We start from the raw sequence: 25149 nt of genomic DNA on the forward strand, positions 1-25149 counted from the left end.
CAAGGTGAAGCCGCGTAATTAAGGCATAGTTACGTAGTTAAAAAAAAAAAAAATCATTAACCGAGCTGCAATCAAGCTGCAATTTGAAAACAAAAACTAAGGTGCAAGTTTTCAAACAAATAGCTCCTTATAACTGTTAAAATATATTGCTATTTATGCAATTGTTTTTGTAAAGCTATTTGCTGGTTTCTGAACCACTTTAGCTGCTTTAGCCCTTTAGCCATGTGACCAATGCATGACCAATGTCCCAAATGAATGCCCCAGTGTGCCAAACGCCGCCAATGCCTTGAGACGAGTGCTTGAATGAACCTCCGCGCCTCCGCCAAGGGATCTACCTTGCCTCCGCTTTCTTGCATAGCGTGCATCGCACAAGGACGTGAACAGCGAAATGCGCTTGCATGATAGAGTTTAAGGGCTTAGGTTCCTTTCTTTGCGAGCGAAAAGTATGTGGTGTATTTTTCTAGCCGTGCCACTTCGGTTTGTCTCCGAGAGGATCTGCTGCTAGCATCTTGCACTTCTGCGGTAAGGTCAAGACCACTGAAACACCATAAGGCTTCGAAACGTTTCATAGCAGCCAGCAAATGAACAACAAGCTATTAGAACCAACGTTCATCGACAGCACATGGTGTTAAATATTGTGTTATGACACTGGGCGCCCGCTGCCTAGAGCGCTCGATGTGCGCGGTCTATCTATTAAAAAGAAACTGGCGCATCCCTTGTCTCGGAGATCACAAGCAAGCCGACTTAACTAACGTAACACAAGTACAAAGAGTGCATTCAATCATACTTGGCGGCACTGGTAGGCTCTTCAGAGCTGATACTGAGATAAAGTTGTATTTTGTTTTCGGTACAATCTACTTTTGAAAAGGAATTTGACAAGCGCTTTGTCGCCTACATTTTCCCTGTGTTGGGCAGCATTGGATTTTCGATAAATTTTCACTTTCTACGGAAACAACACATTCCAAGTGATGGCACATTCCTGGCAAATTTGTATACAGATTTTCGAGCGACATTTTCAGCAAGGTATTATAAACTGCAGAATTTGTGTAGATTGCACTGCGAATTGTACCTTTGGGTTGAAGGCAGGGATACTCGGCATTTCTTTCTATGATAATAAAAAGACAGCATCACCATCCCTGGTTTCCATTTCCGCTGCCACTTGTACTTACCTATAGTCAGATACAACTCAATAGGGCAGTGGCGAATGCTGCTCAGAGCTGGCCCTCCAGCTAATGGTGTTCACCGGTTCTCATGGTGTCCCCATAATCCGGTAGCATGAAATCAAGGCTGGCAAGATGCCCCATAAAATGGCATCGACCAATGATATTGATAGGATAGGCTGCTGTGTTCACTAGTTGTATCCAACTAATACCTTTATCATTGAATTAAAAGAATAAGCTTTCCCAGAATTATTTATAGTAAGTGAAATGCTTTTGGCTTCTGCCAAATGGCAAATGTGGCTTCAAGGGCTTTATTTGATGACTTGGTTTATTCATTTGTGAAAAACTTTATGTGAGAACAAAAATAAGCACTCTAAGCATGCCATAGCCCATGTGCCCAGAAAAGTATCTCTAGAGTTCCTTTTCATAACTTTTTCCTCCATGCTGCTGTACATTTAATGCATTAAAGGGACCCTGGAAAGATTTTGATGGGCATATTTTAATGCGACAAATATGAAACAGGGGTCTGTATACTTTGAAAGCTTTGTGTAGACCTTGTAGTTTACAAATAATTTGTTAAAAATGCTATTTGCAAGCAACCAGGGTAACGTCTAATTGGGCGTTTTTAGACACCCTTGCCATGCTGATGGGAAGTTGGCATCCGAACAAGCCTTCTCGTTGTGTGAGCCAAAATGCTGAAGGCAGGATGGGGCAGGGCGTAGTCCTGACCTGTTCTCATTATCTTTTTTTTTTTCTTACCCATTGACATGTGTTGTGTTGATTTACAAGGAGACAAGCGGTGCACCACTTTTGATTACCAATGTCTTCAGTGTTAGGGAAGCAAGCCTAAAAGGTTTTTGAGTCTAGTGATGAACGAAGGATTACCAATCATTCGTGCATTTTCTTTAGCCTTTGTCCTTTTAATATTGAGGAGACCGACCAGCATTGGGGCATCTGCACCAAATTACTGATTTCGCCTGGCTGCCATGGTATTTGCTGCTGAGTGGGGCATGCTTTGAAATGGTTTTTCAGCCTCTATGCACTTCTCTGTAGGTAATGGCCTTCTGGCACCAGTATCAGCCACCACCACCCCTGCCTCCTCCAAGCAACCAAGCCTTTGGGGGGTCTGCCCACTCCGCTGTTCAGCCACCACCACCCTTGCCACCAAGCAACCAAGCCTTTGGGGAGTCTGCCCACTCCGCTGTGCCTAACCAGGGATACCAAGCGTGGCCTCCTGCGCCCCTGCCTCATGGCACTCAGCCGATGCCAGTGCCTGGCTATGTTGCGCCTTACAGTGCACCACTTCCTGCAATGCAACCTTTCCAGCCGCCTCCTAATGTGCTCGGCCTACAGCAAGTGCAGCGGCCATGCGGGCCTCCTCCGTTTCTTGGAAATGGTGGTGTTACCAACAGGCCACCTCTGTGGACGAACAGCTGTGCCCCCCCTGTAGAGCCTGTAAGCATGCAGGCACCTGACAAACCACCTGAGGAAGAGCCGAAGGGTGATCGGCAGCTTGGGCTTCTGCCGCCGTGGCTACAGAACAAGGTTCAGGCGTATGAATCCGGCAAGAAGGCAGCACCATGCTTGAAACCAGACACATCCGTAAGGACAACTTTTTCTCTTTTATTGTTATTCCTTTCAGTTGAGACGTGCATAACAGACCTTAGTACGGTTTTAGGCTTATGTTATACACTTAAGCTGGCTCTGCAACACTTTACCTCTGTAAATTACCCGTCTTGAAGGGTTTCTTCATTGTCAAGGCTACCATAGAAAGTTACAAATGGTCAGTGTGATCCATGTGGGGGTGTATGCACCAGCGTTAGCATCCGCCTGTTGTTTGCATCTGCTTTTCACAGCTTCAGCTGCTACCCGGCCCATTTCTATCTTTGAAAGCATTTCTGAAAGCAAATTTCTGGGCTATCTAGATTGTGCGGTGTGTGGAGAGTTTAGTACATGGGTGGTGAGTGGATGTTCATATGGGGAGGTGCACCTTTTGGGCCTTAATGTGTCTGGAAGTTGGCAGCTTCAAACACCAATGCCAACATGAGACAGCTTTCGCTCTGATGGGCGTTCTAATGCCAACATGTTATAATAATTGCATCAGTTCGCACCTGCAAGTAATACTTGTTATTCAATCAGCAAAATTCAGTGTGCAAGCATGCAATAAGAATAAAGTAAATTGCATTTCACTTGTTGATTTAACATACTCGGTGAACAAAAAAACCCATGAAAACACAAATCTTAGAAAAATATAATGTGGAAGTGTGTGTGTGTGTGTGTGTGTGTGTGTGTGTGTGTGTGTGTGTGTGTGTGTGTGTGTGTGTGTGTGTGTGTGTGTGTGTGTGTGTGTGTGTGTGTGTGTGTGTGTGTGTGTGTGTGTGTGTGTGTGTGTGTGTGTGTGTGTGTGTGCATTCCTACATACGTACATACACATGCATACATGTACGCACTCGCACACACATACACATAGTTCAAGAAAGCAGGCACTTCAGGAACCGTGAAGCCCATGTCTCAAACAATAATTAAAATTTTTCGTCGCTTGAGAAAATTGAATTTTCTAAAAAAAAAGTTGCTATCAGTGGATATGTGCAGCTGCTTCGTCAGATCTGAACGTTGTGCCCAGGCATCCTCAGCATATTTGCAACCTTCATCCTACCTAGAGCTTCAAATTTGAAAACAAATTCATGAAACAGGCATCAAGTGATAAAAATCAACCATAATGCTCAGACATTCAACTTGCCCTTCCTCTAATGCTGCCGATGAGAAAAGTTTGGATTTTTCTTGGACCACCACATCGAAGCATTTCATACAAGCAGAGTGCTGGATGCAAGCATTGTGTACCCAACAACCTTCAGTGGAGGGTCATTTCTGTCACGGAATATGTGCAGCCTACCACGTCAAGTTTACCACCTCACCATGGGAGAATGAAATGACAATGCACCTGTACAAGACGCGATGCAAATCTAGTCTCTCACAATTGCTTGCACCACCAGCCAAGATATGGTCTTCAGGCAAGAAGCAGCCAGTAGTCCCTACACCACCACCCAATTGCCCCTTAGCTCTCGGACATCAAGGAATGACGAGCAAGCAACATCAACACAGGCCTGCCAGACACTCAACTCCACGACCTCAGCCCTTTCGCACTGCAGGTACGTCAAGCTGCGCAAACCAGCGAACCAAGCCGTTGCCCTGTGAATTAAGCCCCGCGAGAAGGAATCAACCAAATCAAAACACCGCTGTGGACACAACTCAAGAGAAATGTTCCAGCTTGTGCAGGGCCTCAGAGAGTGGTGCACAGCAACCCGGTCTTCCGCTACCATATCCAAAAGCTCTGCGGTTCTTTGCAGGCTGCGTGATTACGCCAACCTCGTTGTTCTCACTCCACCGAAAACCATGTTTTAAAAAATTCAGCTTTTCTCAAGCTGTGAAAAATGGTTGATCAAAAGTAGAGGCATCACGTTCATGTTAAAAACTTAAAAACATACCTTCTAACTGAGATCACCTTTTTTTTTCCCCTCTTGTCTTTCTTCACCTTTTGCTATTGGGACTGCTCGTCTCACCTAAGTGATATAGCTATGCACATGGAATCTCTATTTGCAAATTGAGCACCTTACTTTTACTATGTTGAAGCTATTTTATTTGTTGAAGTTGCCGTAGTGACACTGGATGATGGCATAGGGATGTAGTTAGCCTTGCACGTAGAGTTCTAGGTGAACAAGGATTTCTTTGCTGCTCTAATATATTCAGATAAAGCTTGTTCAGACATTATTTTAACTGTATTTGCAGAACAATCGCACGACATGAGACCATTCTTGTTTATTCTTTGTCTGAAAATGAATGGGTTATTACTGCTTTCACGCAATTAGTAAAGCAGGACTTTATGTCACGTTCACACTTTTGTACAAGGAGTGAAGCAAGAGGATTGGGCCTGTAGCTCATCAAGTGCCACGATACCCTGCATTAGTAGACTGACGTCATATATGTTTGTTTGTTTTTTTGCTGAATTTTTTATTTCACAGAGGCTGTGGATTTGCCTATGAATGTGCCTATGTATGCACTTTGAATGCCCAAAATTATTTAAGCTGGATTGAAATCAAGAGCACTGAAATGCTTTTGCAATCCACTTGTGCAGAATTTGCCTGCTGTTCTAATGTAGCGGATGCAGCAGCCTTCAAGTTTAGCAAAAACACAAATTGAATATAAGTACATTCTGAATATACCTTTTTAAAAGCCTGATCGCACATATTAGATGACACGCTCTGGTGGTTCAACTAATTATACCTGGCATTTCAAGTCGTAGCAGCCGCATGTATCCTAGGTATTGCTAGGAATAATGAACTAATGGGATACGCAGTTGCTGGACAAGTGCATTCAGTCTCTCTGCAGTGACCTCATCCTTTGTTTTAACATGGCACCTAGTCTTGCCATCAACATTCACAAAACACCGCAGAGAACTTGAAGTGTCAAATATTGACATAAATTTTGATAGTGTAAGCATGATACCGCAGAGAACTTGAAGTGTCAAATATTGACATAAATTTTGATAGTGTAAGCATGATATACTCGAAATGGACAGTTATTGCAGTCAATTTATTGTAGAATGAATATGTGAAGCCCGATTCATAGTTTGGAGGAGAGGACCTAACAATTTGATTTTGATGCATTGAAACCGGAAAGCAAGTAGTAGTTACCGAGAATCCATAATGCCAAATGCTTTCACGTACACGTAGCTGGCTAGCAGATGACACAAGGAGAAATCCACATTAGGTGCAGTTCTTCACCTTCTGACATGTGGCTGTTCTGCTTAATCCTGCAGCCAACAATTGAGGCAAGTGTAAACAAGATGTCCAGCCAATCCTCAAGGTAGCGGCCAATGGCGCCCATCATCCACTGCTGAATATATATTGCCAATATATTCCGACATGGTAGGCTGAAAGGAGAAATATTTTGAGGAGTGCGAGTAGTAATTACCATGGATTCAAGACTCTCTTATTGTTGAGGCATTGCCAAGTCTCTCTCCGCTTTATGCTGGCAGAGGAACTATACATGCTTCATTACTGTCACAGGGCCCCTTGGTTAAAGGTAAGGCACTGAATTGAATTTTCTTATTGAAGTTTATAATTTAATGTAATTTATTGTAGTCAAAGGCATAATTTTTTTTTTTTTCTAGTGCACACTGTCTCAGGTGAAAGGATTACAAGCTGCCCTTCATGAATTAACAGCACTTGTGTACATTGTAGACAATAAACTCTTGCGTTGCACCAATTTATTTTCAGCGTTCTTTACGCAGCTTTGTTTTCTTTGTGTTCCCTATTCCTGCATTGATGATCATGCAAGGCTTTTGTTGTGGTTTTGTTATTAATTGCAGCCACTGGTCATGCTGAGAGAAGCACTGGAGGCCCTGGAAACATTGAAGCAGCTGGAGACATTGGCTGAAAGCCTTCTTCATTGTGAGGGTGACGAGCAGTGGTCAGTTCTCATGCAGCATGTTGAAGTACACCAGGTTTGTATCCCCTTAATTTCTTTTTTTGTCACATTAGGGTTTGTTCGCGCAAGGGCAACCACTGACACAAAGTTACTGGCGTTATTTACCTTTCTCCTGTGGCCCATCAATCCGCCTTTTGCGGGAGGATGTGGCGCCATCATGCGGGAGCGGCAAGAAACACATTGGACGGCAGTGTAGCAGACGACATGAAAGCTCACCATGTGAAATGGCCACGCCAACGCAGGTAGAAAGCGAAAGCTCCCCCTTTTTTTTTTAAAGTAGTGACAGTGATTGCAGTATCACGTTCACGCAGTATGGGGAAATGTTCAGCGTTTTCACAATCCGCTCAGAACGCACGCATATACTGTCTTCATATTGTAAGAGCGTGTAATGCGGGCCATGGCGTTGGCTGTGTTCGACGTGACAGAATGAGACGCTCTCAGCCTGCAGATTCACGACAAACTTTTTTTTTTTTTTTTTTAATTCGAAAGGAGAGCTCGGAGACAAAGAGAGATAGAGAGAGGTATCTCAAAGGGCAAAGCAGGCAGGGGTTTATCGTTGCTGCAGAGCTAGGTGGAACCGTATCCTGTGACTTATACGAGTGGCACATATGCACGTGGCGTCTTGAGTTACTGAGCACAAGGCGGTCACTGTGGTGCCGGCATGGTGCAATGGGCGTTGCTTCCTCCTCGTGTCATATACAAGCGTGCAGCTATAGGATTTCGTCTACGAAGCTTGGTAGAGAGGCATTTATCCACACCCCTTGAACAGGGCATTGTTCCGACTAGAATGCACAACAGAAGCCTACAGGAAACGCGTGGAATTTTTCTGGCAATGGATGATTCAGCGCTGTAGCCGGTTTCTGCCCCCAGAACGGATGTGGTCGCAGTAGTGAAAAGGTTCTCGATGCAAAGATAATGGTCATTCTGTTCTGAAAGGATCCACAACCTTTCTGCCTCCGCAGCGATTTCTGCGGAATCAACGACCTGGTGATACATGCGCATCTCCTATATATCAGATGCACATGTCGGTCAGGAACCAACGCTGTTCTACGTCTAGAGCGCTCCATTCCGCAAGTGAACGCAGGAGAATCATTTGTGCGAGGCGGTTTCCTTGCCATTGCAGACGATTGGACGAAGATGACGACTTTCAAGCTCCCTAACGAAGTGCAGCAAATTGCGTACACCGAAGCAACAAAATCTCGAATGCTTTGGTGAGAAGGAAGGCAAGCCTGTAAGGTAAAAAAAACAAAACAAAAAAAAAAACACTATGTCGTGCAAGTGTGTCAAATGTGTCGTATGCTCCGAGCAGCAAAAACACAGATACTATAGGTATGTGGGCATCTAAAGGCAATGTGCATGATGAAACGTGCCTACTGGAGTTGGCACCAAGCCTGTATAACGCACCAGGGATAGCTGCAATGAGGATTTGTTCGGTGCGTGTTTACTTTATGTGTGACGAGGCCTGATGGCGATGTATTTTGTCGTTTGTTTTCTTTATGTGTGAAGGGGCCGGGTAGCACAAGGTGGCTATGTGTGCTAGACTGTAATATTTAGAATGTTTTATCGTGACTGCCGCCTGACTAACAAGAAAAAAAATATGGTGTTTGTTGTGATGCACTGCCGTTTGCGAGTCTCATGTCCAGCTCAACCACACGGCTCGCGAACGGTGGTGCATCACAACAAACGCCATATTTTTTTTCTTGTTAGTCAGGCGGCAGTCAGGATAAAATATGCTAAATATTACAGTCTTGCGCACATAGCCACCTTGTGTTACCCAGCCCCTTCGCACATAAAGAAAAGAAACGTCAAAATACATCGCGATCAGGCCCCGTTGCACATAAACCAAAAGCACACCTCATTGTGGCTATCACTGTTGGGTTACAGGCTTGGTGCAAACTCCAGTAGGTACTTTTCATCATGCACATTTCCTTTAGATGCATACATACCTGTGATGAAGCGTTTTTCGCACAGTCGAGACTATGCAGTCGGTTGCCAAGGTCGCCCATTCACACCTTGATGCTTAGTAGCCCTAATTCAAGCTTCACGTCGTTGTTAATCGCGATTCGCCGAAGGGAACCTGAAAAACCACATCCTGCATCCCAGCACGCCTTGAGAGTGGCAACCATACACGGCTGATGTGGTTGGCATTGCTTTGCCAAGCCTGTGACGGTCACCGTGCCACCAGCCTCCGTGCATTGGCGGCGACGAGAAACGCCGTCCAATGATGTTTCCATCAGTTGCCACTAGGACTTCGCACATGCGCAGAAAACTAGCGCAAAAGGTGGACTCGCCTGCCCACTTCTATTAGCTTGTTAACAGGTTTGTTGGTCTTTGGTGCAGTTATTTACAAATTGAGTTTGAGTCAAACAAACAGTGCAAGGTTTGTGTTGCAGTGATGGTACCATGCTTGCTCTTCTTTTCTTTAAAGACTAAGGTGCTGATGGCATCACTTGTATCCATTTCCAATGACAGCGTCTTTGTCAAGCTTTGGCAGCTTGACAAAGCTAGCTTCCCTTAAAGTACTTGCCTGCCCCTTTTTTTTTCTAATGCAACTGCCTTATTTGTGGTGCTGATTTTAGACCTGTTTTCAGAGCACTTTTTATATGGGTGAGTTAAATCCTCCCAAGTGTTTAGAGAAGACGCACTCTTCTGCTGTTTGTGGTTGCCATGCTGAAACTTCGTGCGTCCTGTTGACTCTACATGTCACTGTAATGCATGGCACTGTTATATTTCCTGTCCCTTCTTCCTTTCTTCCTGACAGTTCCTTGTACTCTAATTTGTACCCAGGCAAAACTGCTGTCTCGCTGCAAAGAACTTTCAAAGGAGGATGTTATGTCTCGACTGACTACATCTATCGAGCGGCGACGCAAGAAAAGGGTAGGCTTTTGCAGCTCATACTTTCAGTTCTGAAAGCAAGCGTTTGCGCTGTGTGTTTTGCAAGTGCATAAAATGCTGTCTATGGACATTGATGTCCTTTTGCTGGGGTGGCTTTGCCATTCAGCAGTTGAGCCCAAATCATCACACTATTTGAGCCTGAAAGGGTGCTGTTGTGCTACGCTAGTTTTGCTTGAAATCAGTCTGCCATGCTGTGGTGTCCCGTGGTTAAGATGCCAGACTGCTCAGTCCAAGATTCTTAGCCTCATTTCTATGGGGCCAAAGCGCAAGGAGGCAGCAATGTTGGTGCACGTTAAAGGAGTATAGACACTTAATTTTGGGCTGCGTTTTTTTATCCTCTTTCATGATACGTAAGACATTACTTAAGGCTGCAACAGCTGCCGCAATTGCGGCATTTTGATACAGCTACATATTTCTGTGTCATAGTTAAAAATGTGCCACACTGTGCTAAAGTCCAAAGTAGCCGCAAAGGTTTGCCTTGCTCGTGGACAGCTTTTTGCGGCCATGATATCGCCAGTCACAATGTTTCAGACACTGCAGTGCGCGTCATTAGCCTTCTAGTTTTATTTTGAGATGGCGTCACGCCGTTTTAATGCCTACTCATAGTTTCCTCTCTCGCATCCTTGTGCTTCCTCCACTGTTCGAGTACGCTGAACTGTTTTAGTTTGAGGATGCTTCATCGCATGGTTCACAGTTTCTGCGGTGAAGCATCCCCATAATGCAAAGGGACCGTTTGAAGGAGCATTGAACAAGGGTAGAGGGGGGGAAGTCTCAGTTCGCAGGTCGGTCCTGGGAACTGAGGCTTCCCCCCTCTACCCTTGGTCAGTGCTCCTTCATACCATGTAAGCCATCTCCTTCCTCATTTTAAAGGTTCCGTTTGTAACGAGGCACCACTGCTACTGCGTTGCACTGCAAAAGGGGCTGTAGTGGTACTTGTTATTTTGGAGCAATACCTCAGCGCCGGGTTTTAAGTGGCTCATGCTTTTAATGGATGTATCTCTAGTTTTTTACGAAACTTTTGGAAGTTTTCAGTAGTTTGTTAATTCATTCAAGTTGTTTTTATGCTGTCTCGTCTATAGACTCACTTTACCATCGTCAGACAGTCTAGGAGGTGCATCAGTTATGGCTTCTGTGTTTGTGCTAATATAACTTGAGATGGTACATGTGAAATTTATTTAGGGAGTCAGCAGGTCAGAAAACGCACAGCAGCCTCAGATTTTGAATTCCATAATGCCACAGTTGCCCAAGACTGCCAAAATTAACATTTATGGACGCTGGAACATCGAAATACTATAAAGTCTGCTCTGTGCACGGAATACATAGCCTAATATCATGAGTCATTACCCACCTCCCTTTAATCAAAATACTGAGTCAAAGCCATCGACTCGTCAGCCCCTAGAAAGCTTAAATCACGGATCGAAGACGTGTTTGCTCGTCAGTTTTCTTTGCTTACAACTTGCTTTTCTACCTGCGTGCAGCATTTGCCTTTTCATCTTTGTTTTAATTTTCTCTTTATTTTTCTGTGTTTGCTTTTTAATCAACATTTTGTTTTCGTTTGTTTCTGTACTGCGCTCACTTTTGGGCGCAGGATGATCGCAGTCACGGCTTCTAATTGGGCTCTTCTGGAGATGTCCTTGCATGGCATGAGCTGTGGATTTTACAGACAGTAAAACATTGTTTTATAAACCTAAACCTTGAGAGCAAGATAAGGTCTCGTGAATAATGATTTTCAAACCGCGCTAGCTGCAAAAAAAGGAAGTGCATACTCTCTAGCTTTTTCCCTTTTATTCAGTCCCCGAAGTTTGAAAACAATAACCTCCTCAGTTTTATGGCTCACATTCTCTTTATTTAGTGTGATAGCATGTCTTGCAGTACAAAATGCTTATTTCCAAAAATAGATACATGCCAGATTCCTAAAGGAAATATGCTAAGTGCTGGTGAAAGGTGGCCCTTGCTAGAGTTCCTTTGGATCGCATTCTTACGGTTCGATATTCACATAATTTTTTTTGTGTGTGTGTGTCTAAAGTAAGGTTTCCTCTGTATTTAATGGCTCCAAAATTTGAATTCGTGTGGCAAAATGCAGTTGTTTTTTTTACTGTGAGCAACTCCAAATATAGATTTTACCGGTCTGAAACTTTTGCTGGTCCAAAAATTGCTACAAATCCTATTTCAGCTGCTGCTCCCCTGCTTTACAGTATGCAGATCAACTCGTGATGTTCTCATATGGCCGCCAAATAAATGAATAATCGAATCTCATCACCTGTTTCGGTTTCAACAGCCCGGCGATAGCTGTGACGTCAAAATCAAGTCTAGGTCATGTGAGGGATGAAAGACAACAGCTATAAATCGTTCCTCTGTTGTTTTAATTTGCCACAATTTTAAAGGCAGCCTGCCTCAAGGACAGTAATTACAAAAAGTACAGAGTCTGCGATTACATCGCTGTTTTTCTCATGCGGCGAATGATCTAGACTAGATTGTGACGTCAAAGCCATCTCCTGGCTGCCAGAACCAAAATAGAAACTGGTGAGAAAAGAAAATTCAATAAAAAATTATTTAGCAGCTGTAGGCGAAAGTCTCGTGGTGATCCATATACAGAAGAAGAAAGTGCCATTAAAATTCCATGTCTATAGTTCTCTAAAGATGTCCAGGTGGTTAAAGTTAATCAGGGCCCTCCACTATTTAGTTCCTCATGGCCGATATTCTTTGGCATAAATAAATAAAACCCCTGGGCCATACCATAGCATGAAATTAATATAGAGCCCTTCACTGTAGTTTCCCACACAGCCTACTTTCAGCTTTGTGGCATTGTGCCCTGTGTTGATATCCTTTACGTTCACAAAGAAGAAAAACTTAAGTAATCAGTGACGACTCAGTGGAGCTGTTTTTTAGCTTTATTTCTAAAACCTGTTTGTTTAGATGAATTAGAAAAACAGCCATGTACTAAGATTTTCGTGCACATCGAGGAACACGCGATGGTCAAAGTTAAGCTGGGGCTCTTCATTACAGCATACCACTTAGCACACAATGTTACTTTGTCAAATAAAATGCCATTGGCTTAACTGTCTGGTGTAAACAGTTGAGCAACCGTTGGCTTGGATCGTTGTTAGTATTTTATTGTTTGATGTAATGAATTATTGGGCTGTGAATGGAGCAAACGGCTGTACATTTACTGCACTCTTGGTCCGTGCACAGATTGTCTCTGGTAGTTAGCGCCTTACTGTGCTGATATTACAAGAGTGCTATTCCACTTGCAATTCCATCTAGGAGCGTCTGAAGAGACAACGTGTACGGCGGGAACAAGAAGCTGAAGAAGAGAAGATGCGCGTGGCCACAGTTGAAGCAAATATCAATGCTTGCCGTCAAAGGATATTGGACAAAGCAAATCAGGAAAGACAGGTTAGACAGTTTGTGATTCATATGTGATGGCAACGAGCTGATACTTGTTTTCACATTGCTGTTGCAGCAGCCTGCAGTGATGCAGGTCTCGAGCTAATTTTAAGTTATGCATTGCTCGCAGGCATTGGTATCATTTAGGGTTTTGTGTGAACAAAAATGAAACAAGAAAGCCTACAAGCCAACTATATTTGTTTGGCATGAGTATCATTATCTCGAACTAGTCGAGGGAAAGTCTTACTGGGAGGAAAAGGTGTTGCAGCAAAAGAAAAAAAGAATTCATTTCTGCATGAAGGAAGGAAAATGAGACTTTAGTATAAATAGCAGTTTTATGCAGCAACTCACTTGTTTGGCCATCTTTAACATGCTCCAGTTCTGGTTAGGTTGCACTCTTCAGTATCTGCAGCTTTTCCCAATCTTCCTCTGCATCGCAGGAAGCAGAAATGAAAGAAGAGGTAGACTCAATCCTCAGTGAAATTCGATTCAAGATTAACCGCACGAGGGAGTACCTGGAGAAGCTGGAAGCCCTGAAGCAGCTTCGAGCTGCTCGCAAAGAATCCTACCAGCAGAAAGGTATGCACATGCAGCTTAACATACATCTTGGCCCACCTGGACTATGGGACTTTGCTCTTAGCCCTTTTCTTTTCATTCCCCTGTGCAAGCTACGCACCTCTGGGACTGAGCAGGTGCAGCATTGTACTGCTAAGCTTCAGTTTATGGCGCTCCTATTGCCAGCCACAACAGATGAATTTTAGCAAAGATGGTATGCAAACGCCATCTTGTACTCAGATGCCAGTACTTTCCAAATATGGTATTGAAATAAAATTGGACCCTTTCATTGCAAAGTGCATCACTTATTACCTGGTAGACCTCACTTCTGCAAAGCAAGTTCATTTTTGCTGCTGTTACCTTCATTGCAGTACAGTTAATGCTAAATTGGCTGTAATGATGGGTGCAGCTGCACAGAAAATTAACTTTGAAACTTGTTAGTGAGTTGTTGTAGCGAACAAGTGGTGTGCATGTGGTCACACTGTTTTAAGAAAGGATGTTCCTGCGTCACAAAGCCTTCTGAGATAGGAATGGTTGCATCTTTTCATGTTGCTTTGTAAGAAAAAAAAAATGTTCAGTGGCAACATTTACCATTTGAAGCCTCGCAGCCTTGTAAAATCATGAGCATGCCACTGGCAGGCTTTCATGGCAAGAACGTTAATGACCCCATGCTGCCGAAAATTTTCCAGTGTTATTGGTGTTGACCATTTCAACCCTTTTAGCATCGAAAACTGACGAGCATGCCTTTGGCTGGTGATAGCAGGTGACAAACACCTGCATCCTTCCACCCCCATTTTAGGCATCCCAGCTTCTAAAAAGACGAGCATGCCTCTGACAGGGGGTAGTTGCCGAATGGCATACACTGGGACCCTTCCACCCCTGTTATAATCAATGCAGCCTCGAAAAATTAGAATTCAGAAACGAGCAATAATGTTAGCTGTTTCTTTACGTAGGTTAGCGTGCTGTTCAAAAGCAACACTCTCACATACATGCCACACAGATCTCATTCAGGGGGTTTACACGAGCCCGACAAAGTCTGGTGGGGTGGGCCTGTCAGGCTGAAAATGTATACGCTAGGAGGTCGAGCTTGACGACCGTCGGGTCAGGCTAAGTTAGCCTGACTGCAGGGGGTAGGTTGGCTCGACCCTGCCTGCTGGGCAAGGAGTGTGTACATGCTGACGTGTCGGACTGGCGCCTCCTCTCTTGCCTCCTTGCTGGTCGGGGACGGGACCGTGAGCTGTTTGTCTTAGCCTTCCTCCTCTTCCTCCTCTCCAGCCTGTGCCTGGTTCACTTGCTTGACGCAAGGTGTAGCAGCGATTTTTGCCTGACAAAAACGACTTCGTATAAACCCGGACGGGTCGGGCTTCCTCAGCCCGACCCATGGACATAAGGGTTCGGAATGGAGTCCGAGTTATTGGAGTTCGAAACATAGGTCGGCTGCTGTACTATCGTTAAGTCTTTTGGGACCAGGAAAAATGCTTGAATTATCCAAAAATGGAAATCATCGAGTGTCTCGAAAAATCAACTGCCGAGAATCACGGTAATTTTATGTCACCGAATGCCTGGAATGTGGTTGTCTGTACATTTCAGACAATAACTAAGCAGGTTCAACATTTCGCGGGGTATCAAGTGCTCTGCTTTCGGCACACTGTCAGAATTGTTGAAGAAAAGCTTCAAAATTATAAATGCCTCCACAGCCCATTTCAAAACGCGACGCAGCAGCGCCTCTTCAAAAACTGCCTCGTCGCATTTGGAGGGTGCTTCGCCACACTGTTGAATTTGGTGAAGCACCCTCAAATCACCGGATCTCAAAATACTTACTCGAAAAGCAGCGGAAACATGTAGTTGGAAAAGAAAAAAATTAGATATGCATTAAAACAGCATGATGCCACCCCTGCGTTCCCAATTCAAACTATCTGAACTTTTGAGTTAGTTGAATTAATTACGTTTTACTGTAGCAGTTTATTGCTAGTACTTGTACAGCATTTGTTCTTATTTTATTGCATTTTGGACAGATATTTTACGTTGCACTGTGTTGCTTGCATGCACTCTGGTTTGCACGTTGCTTCATTCTAGTTCTTGCTTTTCGGCAGGCCTCTATGTTGCTTCAGAAGCAGACAGCAACTTTCAAGATGGCGTCGCATCTGTACAGCGTCTTCTTGAAGACCAGCTTTCGGATTACCTGAAAGAAGAGACCGCACTAAAGGTTATGCTCGAAACAGAACAAAAGGAGCAATATGAGAGCAGCAAGCTTGCAAATAAGCAGGAGGCGGTTCTCAGGAGTTTGTTTGGAAGCACAGGTAAGTATGCCTCAATATCTTATTTTTGTCTTCTTTTTTTTTTTTTCTTCATTACAGCTAGGACACTTCACATTGTGAGGGTCCTAATGTACTATATCACAGTGTTGATTGTTAGTTTACTCTCTGGCGCGGCTATGAGAAACTGATTGGACTCATTGCACTTTTTGTGTCTATAGTAAAATCTTGTTCCAGCAGTAGATTTGGTCTGTTGTAAGGGATGTATCCAGAATGGAAGTACTGTGAAAACAGACTTTCTTATAACCATAGATGAATCTGTTATAACCAGAGTGACCTTCAAGCCGTATATAACTTCATACAAGGTCTTGTTTATTCATTCTTGACATCTGTAAAAGAAGGTAGCTGTACAAATAACAGGTTCTGATATAAGAGTAAAATCTTATTATTTGCTGACTTGAGTGGCATTGAGTGGAAAAAATTGCAGAGGCGTATCTCAGTTAATTTAGTTATCTGAGCTAAACTCAGATAACTAGATTAACTAGAATCAGATAAGCATGGCTGCACGGTCATACTGCCATTTCTTTTCTGTGCGAGCTTCTTGCTCTTTGTCGGTCTCTGCAATGAGCTGATCATGCTTTCTGTTTGTTGCTTCATCTCAGTGAGCTATATTGGCTGGGTGATCAGATTCTGCCGGATACTTGTACTGAAGCATTGACGCACTCAGACTGGCACGCGCCTTATTCATAACAAGACTGAGCAACAAAGCACAAGCAAAGCAATTGCCAAGTCTCCCGTCTACCATATCAACCGTGTTATAGGTTGAGTGGGAATATAGGTCGATCCCCTTACCGTGAAGTGAAAAAAAGAAAAAAAAGAAAAGAAAACCAGAAAAAATCAAGTGGAGAAACGCATATACAGTCGATCCCGGTTATATCGAACCCGGATATATTGAATTTTGGTTATATCGAACTCACGGAATATCCCCTTGAAAATCCCATGTAAAAGTATAGGAAAGCCGCGTCATATATCGAACTCAATTTCACCGGTCGTTCGATATATCGAACTCCGCACCACGCACTGGAAAGTGGGCCTTCTCCAAAGACGATCGCATCACCTTTGGCTGTTTGCCGCGTGACGTTTTCAAGCCACGCGCGGAAGGAATGAGGGGACAGTTCGGCGACAGCTGCTCTGGGCAGCGCCGCGACCATTCCCCAAAGGCGCGCGCATCTGCAGTATCGTTTCCCGTGCGCCAGCACATGACGTTTTCAAGCCATGTGCGTGGGTGTGCCCATTCTTTTGCCGAGCTATCTCTTTCCTTCAGCACACGCTACGCATATGCCAAACCAGCTCAGCCCGTTTTAAGACAGCCCTCGACGCATTCTCCGGGGTGTGTTGCGAACCGTCTGCGCGCTATGAAGTGGCTATGGTGCCTGCGGACGTTAAATAGCGGCAGCTCTCTCTTTTTTTTTCTTTTGCGAGTCACCCTTTCTTATCGTTGCGCTGTTCGGACGTTAAAAACGGCAGGTTTTTTTTTTTTTTTTTTTTCGGGAGTCGTTTATTCTTGCATGTATGAATCAACGAAAGCACGTGGTCAGCTGCTGTGATCATGAAGCCCGCCCATGCGCGGCGGCGTGATAAATCGAACCAGGCTTGTACGTGCAATCAAGCCATCACGGGCACTCTGCCAAGTTCGCTCCCCGCCACCGCAGGAGCTATCAAAAGATAAACGCACCCCGACGTTATCGCTGCGCAGCATCTTGGCACGCTGCCAAGAAATGAGCTGTGGATGAGACGACCGAAACGGAGTGACGCGCGCCATCGACATGCAAGCGAAAACGCTCGCGATTTCTGCCGCGGCAACACAGAAACCTTGTTTAGAGCTGCCGCAGTGGCCCGAGCAGCGAGAGGGATGCAGTTCCAACTAGTTCAAAATTTTTCGCTCTGTCGCTGCCGCTCGTCGCTGAGATCGCTCAATCGCTTGCATGTGAGCGAGCTGCCCTTAACGCTTTTTTTCTTTTTCAAATTCTCCGTGCAAAAGTGCAGTGTGGGTTCATTATGCGAGTGGGTTGATTACGCGACAAATACGGTATCGTTTTTTGGCATCGTAAGTGCCGTCACAAGCCGATTTTTGTATATCGAATTATCGATATATCAAACTATTTCGCGATCCCCTTCGAGTTCGATATATCCGGGTTTGACTGTATTACATCGACTGCGTCCCTGTATCACCGGAGCTACGACCTCACTCCAAACTTTCAGCAGCGTCATATGAAGATGACACTTTGCTGCTCGCTACCTCCCTGAGGGTGTCATCTAGTTCCAGCTCATCTAAGAGTGTTGCTTGCTCAAAATTTCTTGAAAGGTTAGATGCGAACAGCTGATATTGTCCATTGCACTGCACACTCTTTTCTGAGATACAAAACCGCCGAACTGTCACTGAAAGAGCGGCTTTGTTGCTAAAGACTGTTATATAAGACGAGGGGCAACTAGCTTGCATTTTTCGAGAAAAAATCTCGACCTATATTCTGATTTATACAGTAGTCACGTGTTGTCACAGCGGAGAGGCTTCGTGTCGATGGTCCGGATGATCGCTCGATGGCACTGGACAGCCCTACAGACGAAATACGAAGCGAGCAGTGGCGTAAGCAGGAGCGCTGGCACTAGGCCCTCTCTTGCAGACATTCGGCGGCCTCGGGTAGTGCTGCGGACGAAGAAGGTGAAGAAGCAGGCAGTAGCATGGGCAGGATCGAACCGAACAGTAGAGCTGTGCACGGGCTCGGGCCAGGCCTAGGGCTCGTACCCGGCTCAGCCTTCGGGCTGCCTGGCAGCCCTCAGGATCAGGCTGGACGCAATTCAAGATGTATTGGGCGGGCTGAGTTCCCTCATCCTGAGTATGCATATTTTTTATAAAAGAGCAAATATGTCTATGGTTCGTTAGGCATCTCGAATGCACTGCAAGAAGTGTTTTTCCACGCCATGCAAGAGCGCCCTACTCCTGTCTCGAAGGCGATGCTCTTTTCTGTCATGTGCCCTTGCTCTGAACAGATGGTAACGCGTGTGAACAGTACCGGCCATGCTCCGAGGATGATGAAAAAGCGCCGGCACGAGCGCTGTAGAGCTCTTCGTGACTTTCGTCTTGGCCCGACGCTACCGCTGCATTTCCTCCATTTTACTGTAAATAACTATGGACACAGTCACCCCTGCTCAGCAACTTCCACAAGTGGTGACCCGAAGAGCCACTCCTTCGACCCTGGCGGCATTCCAGGAAGGAAGGCAGGCAGGATCCGGCATTCGACCTGCCCTGCGTTCCGGCCTGCAGGTGTCTGAAATGTCACTGAGCTGGAGGCTGCAGTGTTCTTGAACAGAATCATCATCAAGTCGTTCAAACAAGCATTCCTCTGCAACGTCCTCCTGCTCAACCTCCTGTGCTCATTGACTGAAAAGAAGGTTCGCTTGTGGGCCTATGAGTTTGAATTTAAGGTCTCCTGCTTCGATTACACTCCCGCAGATGCTGAGGCATCCATTTCGAAATTTGCACCACGCTGTCATTTCTCATGCATCTCTTTTGTTGCTTGCTGATTTCCTCAGCATAGCCTCGGTTGAAGGGGTGCATAGCACATAGCAAAATCATCCGTAGTGCTTGAGTTGTCTTTCATTTCTTGGCCCAGACAATGCAACAAATTCATAAGAAAGAGGGCGCTAAGGACTTGAGAAATTACCGACCAGTCAGCTTACTATCTGTTACATAAAAGGTATTTATTAAGGTAATCGCTAACAGAATCAAGACAATCTTAAAGACTTAGTCCAGCAAAGGATCAAGCAAGTTTTCGGAAAGGGTACTCTACTATCGATCATATCCATACCATCCACCAGGTGATATAAGAATTCTCAAAGTATAACCAGCCCTTATACATAGCATTCATTGATTACAAAACAGCATTTGACTCAGCAGAAACATGGCAGTCATGCAGGCATTGTGAAATCAGGTTTTAGACTAGCCGTATGGGAAAGTACAGGAAGCTTTATATAATGGCTGCACCGAAACTATAGTTCTGCATAAAGAAAGTAACAAAATTTTCATAAAAAAGGTGGTTAAGCAAAGAGACACGATCTCCTCAGTATTATTCACAGCTTGCTTAGAGGAAGTATTCAGAGATTTAGAATGGAAGCAGTTAGGCATCAGGGTCAATGGAGAAAACCTCAGTAATCTGCAATTTAGTGGTGTCATTGCCTTGCTAAGTAACTCAGGGGATGAACTGCAAGGAACGATTGATGACCTAGACAGGAAAAGCAGAACGGTAAGCTTGAAAATCAATATGCAGAAGACGAAGGTAATGTTCAATAGCCTAGGGAAGGAACAGCAGTTTACGTTAGGTAGCGAAGCACTGGAAAACTAGGGGAATATGTTTACTTAAGACTGGCATTAACTGCAGATCTGGATCATGAAAGGGAAATAATTAGGAGAATAAGATTGGGGTGGAGTGCATTTGGCAAGTGCTCGCAGATTATGACTAGCAACTTACCGGTAGCGGCCAAGAGGAAAGTATATAACATTTGCATGGTACATGTACTCAATTATGGAGCTGAAACATGGAGGCTATCGAAAAGGGTTCTATGTACTTAAGGTGACAGCCCAGAGGGTTTTGGAATGCAAAATGGTAGGCATAACGATAAAGGAAACGTGCAGAGTGGGTCAGAGAAATAACTCGAATTAATGACATTCTAGTGGAAATTACAGAGAAATGGGCATGGGCAGGGCATGTAGTGTGAAGAGAGGGTGGATAAAGGGTAACAAATTGGATTCCGAGGAAAGGAAAGTGAAATGGGGTAGCAGAAAGTTAGAGTGGCGGATGAGGTCAAGAAGTTTGCAGGGGTCAAGTGAATGCAGCTTGCACAGAACTGAGACAATTGGAGAAATATGGGAGAGGCCTTCGCCCTGCAGGGGTATAGGCCAGCTGATGATGATGATATTTTCCTCATCTTTAGTGCCTTGGCAGCAAATGTGGAGACGTTCTTGAGTTTTGTTTTGGCCGAATATGACTTCGGGCATTGACCTTAGGTTTGCCAAAGTAGCTGACTTTTTCAAACTGTTTTCACCACGATAGTTCTAAATTCCTTATTCTTGAACACCTACAAGTATGCAATTACAGTCATGGACTAAAAATTTCAATTTCAATTTCTCGGATGTGCTCAATTAGCCACACTTTCTTGCAGTAACGCGATATGCTGCATAGAGCCAAGGTATATGAACACCAGAAATTGCTTGATTTATCAAGCTGTATTCGCTCCGCTGCTATTTGAGGATGCTTCACCGCAGGAATTGAGGATGCTTCACCGCAGGAATTGTGAGGACTGTGCAGTAAAGCATCCACAAAACGCGGCGGTCCCTCAAACTCACAGTGGCAGGTTCACTTTCTTGTCGCTACGTCATTGAAGCTCGCGGGCAAAGTCAATGGTAGTACAGCCATTAGACGGCTTTATGACTAGGCTTTTCGTAAATGGAAATGTCTGCGTATTTTATTTGATTTCATCGCATCTTGTTTTTAATTTTCTTATCAAGACTTAGTCACAAATGTTAGGGAGACTGTGCTTTTTGCTTCTGTAATTTTTTCCGGCATTCTCAAAAGCAAATTTAGCTGAAACTGAGAATGGTTTAAAGTGCTCTTTTCGAACTTTATTTAAAAAATGGTACATTAAAATTTGTTTTTCTTGTAGGGAGAAAATTTATGTCAAATTGAACGCTGAAATTAGCCTTTGAAGGTAGAATGGAAAAAATTTTTTACCTCAGTACATGTTTGTGTACAATTTTAAGGTTTTACTGGTAAGTTTCAAGAAAGACTTGAAACATATGTGTTCTGGAATTTAATTTGCAAATTTTTTTCAATAGTTAATACCTTGTAAATTGAAATTTTTTTTATTCCCATCCAACTAATTTTGTGCTTCCCAGATTTTTTTTTTTTTTTTCAATATTCTCTCTAGGCAATTTTTTTAAAGGAATAGTTTCTCGAATTTACATTCTATTTCCATCATTGGTATGCACCTTGTTTACCCAATTCCAACGCACACCTTTTTTGTGCGAGAATAAGTGCTAAAATTACTTGTGCGTTAGATACAAGTACAAACTGAAACTGGCCGATAGCTGCCCATGCCATCACCACGATACGGGTGCGGCAGCTCACGTGCGGCTGAGAACCATTCCACCACATTTGCTCGTCATTTTCAGCATTGCAGGAACGCAATTCATAAGAAATTATTTTGGAGTAAACTGTATAACAAAACATGACACTTACGCATTCCTACTGTATTCTAACTGAAATGTCTGTGTTATCTGGACATCGATACAAAAAGTTTAAAGAGGAAATATGATTCATTGTATTGCATGAAGAAACATTCGACAGAAGGTGTTAATATAGTACATGCATGGGACTTGCTGTGACAATTTTTTATGATATCAAAAATAAATGCTTTTCCATCCCTTTTTTCTTTTTGCTGTTGAATTCAAACACTAATATATGCCCGTATGACACCATTTTGTTTGTTTGTGCAGAAGTTGACCCTGCTGTGCTCCCATTCAATAAATTATACACTTCTTCTAGTGAGAGTCTGGAATCACTGGCATGGGTGAGGTGAGTGTCATCTGTTCTGATTAGCTTGGCCCTTTTGATTTTTGCATGGTAGTTTCTATGTGCCATTGCCTCCCAGAACTGCACAAACCAGTTCTGAGCTCTGAAGAAGGCATGGAAGACTATTATACAGTTCCATGGTAAAGCATGCCATGCTAGCAAACACTAGACGTTTAGGTCTCTTCTAGGTACAGGAAAAAAAAGGAGCATGAGATGCAGCATATTTTTCGTTTTATTCCTACTGCTTGCTGCACAACCACATATACCGAGTGTCCAAACTAAATTTTACCGAGGCCTTTTTTGTAACACTGTGTGCCCACAGCTCAGTAAAACCAACTGAGAGCGGTCAAGTGTTGCCTGGCCTAATCTGCAGCATTTTTCTAGTTTTTCAAGGTTAATTAGTAATTACTATTTACCTGACTTTATAATTATACACTGGAGAAACAAAGTGTCAATTCAAAAGTTGTCAGTCATCTTAAAAATAGCTAGTAGCTGTAATATATACATCAAAGTACGATCCACATACAGCCAAGCCCACGTATAAAAATATTGAAGTACCGTGGAAATGCCATTGTTGCAACTGATAATTGTTATAACTGTGTTAAGCAAAAAGAAAAAGAAAACACCGCAAATTTGAGACAGCTTAAGAAAGGCTAAGTGGCTCACACCTTTTACTTACTCCCAGGCACAAACCCGTAATCAGTCAGCTTTGACTGCCTCAGCGCCATTTTGTTGGCATTTGTCTGCAAGTTGTCCAACTGCTGCAAGTAGCCGGGTGAAAGATTTTAGCACGAATTAAGTCCCGGCACGGACTTGATCATTCTTAGCGCTTCCTGGTGTGGTTTGGCTGGTGCGGTCGCAGTATTTGTGAGTCATTTTTTTATTTTAGGGTTGGTACTTAGTGAACAGATTTAATTGTTATGACGGATAATTTACTATCACAGCATTGATATATTCAGTTCACTTTATCATAGAATACATGGTAAAGCTGACGATACCACGGTTGTTGATTGCTATTGTGGGGTTGTATTGGTATAAATGGGTTTTACTGTATCTTTATTTACTGGTCTTTAAAAAAAAGTTCTTCATGAACAGCTGTTGCTTTATATCTCTTGCCTAATGCATCTGCAAAGCCCCTCCTGGGAGGGCACTCCAAAAACAAAAATGCAGTTTTCGTTTTCTGACACATGTCTCGGGGGCACTCAAGTGGCAGCGTTGTCATGCAAAAGTTTGCTTTTTATTGTAGGAGTTATCATTTGAGGCCGGTCAGCAGCTTTTCAAGGCGATAAAAACTTCTGTATTTATATGTTGTTAACAAAGCCAGCAATTCAAAAGTTAGGATAAACGATGAAGTTTGGAGAAAAAAAAAATATACAGCTGGCTAGACCAGGCACCTCACCAATATCACTTGGTATCACCGGACTAGGACACACAGTCTTTCTTAAAGTGTTCATTACATTTAGCTGGTGCACTGTGTGCACACGTGCATGCATGTTTGCAATTTTTTTTGTATGCTTTCCTATGAAATCAACCCGCCATTCCCAAAGTTTACAGCTATTTAAGTGCATCACTTTTAGGCTCCATTACTAGAGCATGTTATGTCTTTAATTTATTGAATGGCCTGGAATCGGAGGGTGGGCTTGTCTATTCAGCTCAGTTGGTGTAGTAGCAAACATGAGCTGATGCAGGGTTGAGTTGTTGATTTTTTTTTTTTCTCATTTTCACAGAAATTCGTGGGACCAGTTTCTTGTGCCACCCGACCATCCCGGTGGTTCCTCAGTGCCCGTACAATGGGTAGTGCCCCCAGAACCTTCCTCGCACTCATGGGCAATGTTCTGCACATCCTAGTCTCAAGTTGAGGGTTCAAAGAAAACTCATCTGGTCGGAGATGGACATGACCTGAGAGATACTGAACTGTGACAGCAGCCATCAACTATGAAATGAAATTCAAAGGCTGTCTCACTTTTTGCCTAGAAGTTTTATGCACAAAACTCATGTGTAAAGCAGAAAAGCTCCTTGAGCCAAGATTTTCCTCGCTCTGAAGCGATGTCGAACCTGAAGCATGTTTTATTACGAATAGTGCACCGTTGCAATAAACCTGTTGCATGCCGCAACAAATTGGTGTTTTTTTGATTAAAGTGTGCCAATGGCAGTGCCAAAAGGCCATTTCTGTCAACAAGAGCCACAAGGAATTCCAAACCTCACAGGCTGCAACATAATGTGCGCAAGCATGACCTCCTTTGGATATTTGGCAGAAAAAACAACTGGCAGAATCTGACCCCTGCCGACTCTCACTGCCTAAAACTGCTCCACTTAGTCTTAATGAATTTAGATAAAACTTTAGTGAGCTGTGTCTGCCACAGAATTCTTCCATGACATGTTCCTTTGTTAAAACTTGTCACCTAAATAAAAAGTTAACCACCTTTAGCTTGTTTGATATGGTCAAAAATCAAAAGCTGATATCATTTACTCTTGCGAATAAACAGCAGAGTGATTACAAGACATGATGTAAATATGTAGGCCCAATTTTTCATTTTATTGGAATAAGCCGTGTTCAGACTACAGTCACATCTGTCATAAGTGTCGTATTTATCACAGCATACATAGCTGCTAGAACTCCCGTTTACATAACTTGCTACGACGCATGTTTACACTGGGTCGTTTGGTAAGATACGTTCTTTACGACTGACCAATGAACGCTGTGGGCTAACTACGTCTCGAATTTTCCAAGGTGACGCCGATTAGCAAGTGGCTGCTAGTGGACATCAAGGATCTGTAAGCTCA

At 43.7% G+C, this 25149-nt stretch overlaps 1 protein-coding gene across 1 annotated transcript; it reads left to right on the plus strand.

Moving 5' to 3' along the window:
- Positions 1–198: 198 nt before the first annotated feature.
- LOC146198559 (programmed cell death protein 7-like) lies at positions 199–24782 on the plus strand. The gene is made up of 9 exons (XM_084594055.1): positions 199–522; positions 2214–2762; positions 6529–6663; positions 9435–9524; positions 12807–12938; positions 13370–13508; positions 15578–15784; positions 22290–22368; positions 24093–24782. The coding sequence occupies exons 2-9, from the start codon at positions 2217–2219 to the stop codon at positions 24211–24213; spliced, it is 1449 nt and encodes a 482-aa protein (XP_084450181.1). The 5' UTR covers positions 199–522; positions 2214–2216; the 3' UTR covers positions 24214–24782.
- The last annotated feature ends 367 nt before the right edge of the window (positions 24783–25149 follow it).

Source organism: Amblyomma maculatum, chromosome 2 (assembly GCF_055883805.1).
Source record: "Amblyomma maculatum isolate TAMU_Amacu chromosome 2, ASM5588380v1, whole genome shotgun sequence".
Classification (NCBI taxonomy): Eukaryota; Metazoa; Arthropoda; class Arachnida; order Ixodida; family Ixodidae; genus Amblyomma; species Amblyomma maculatum.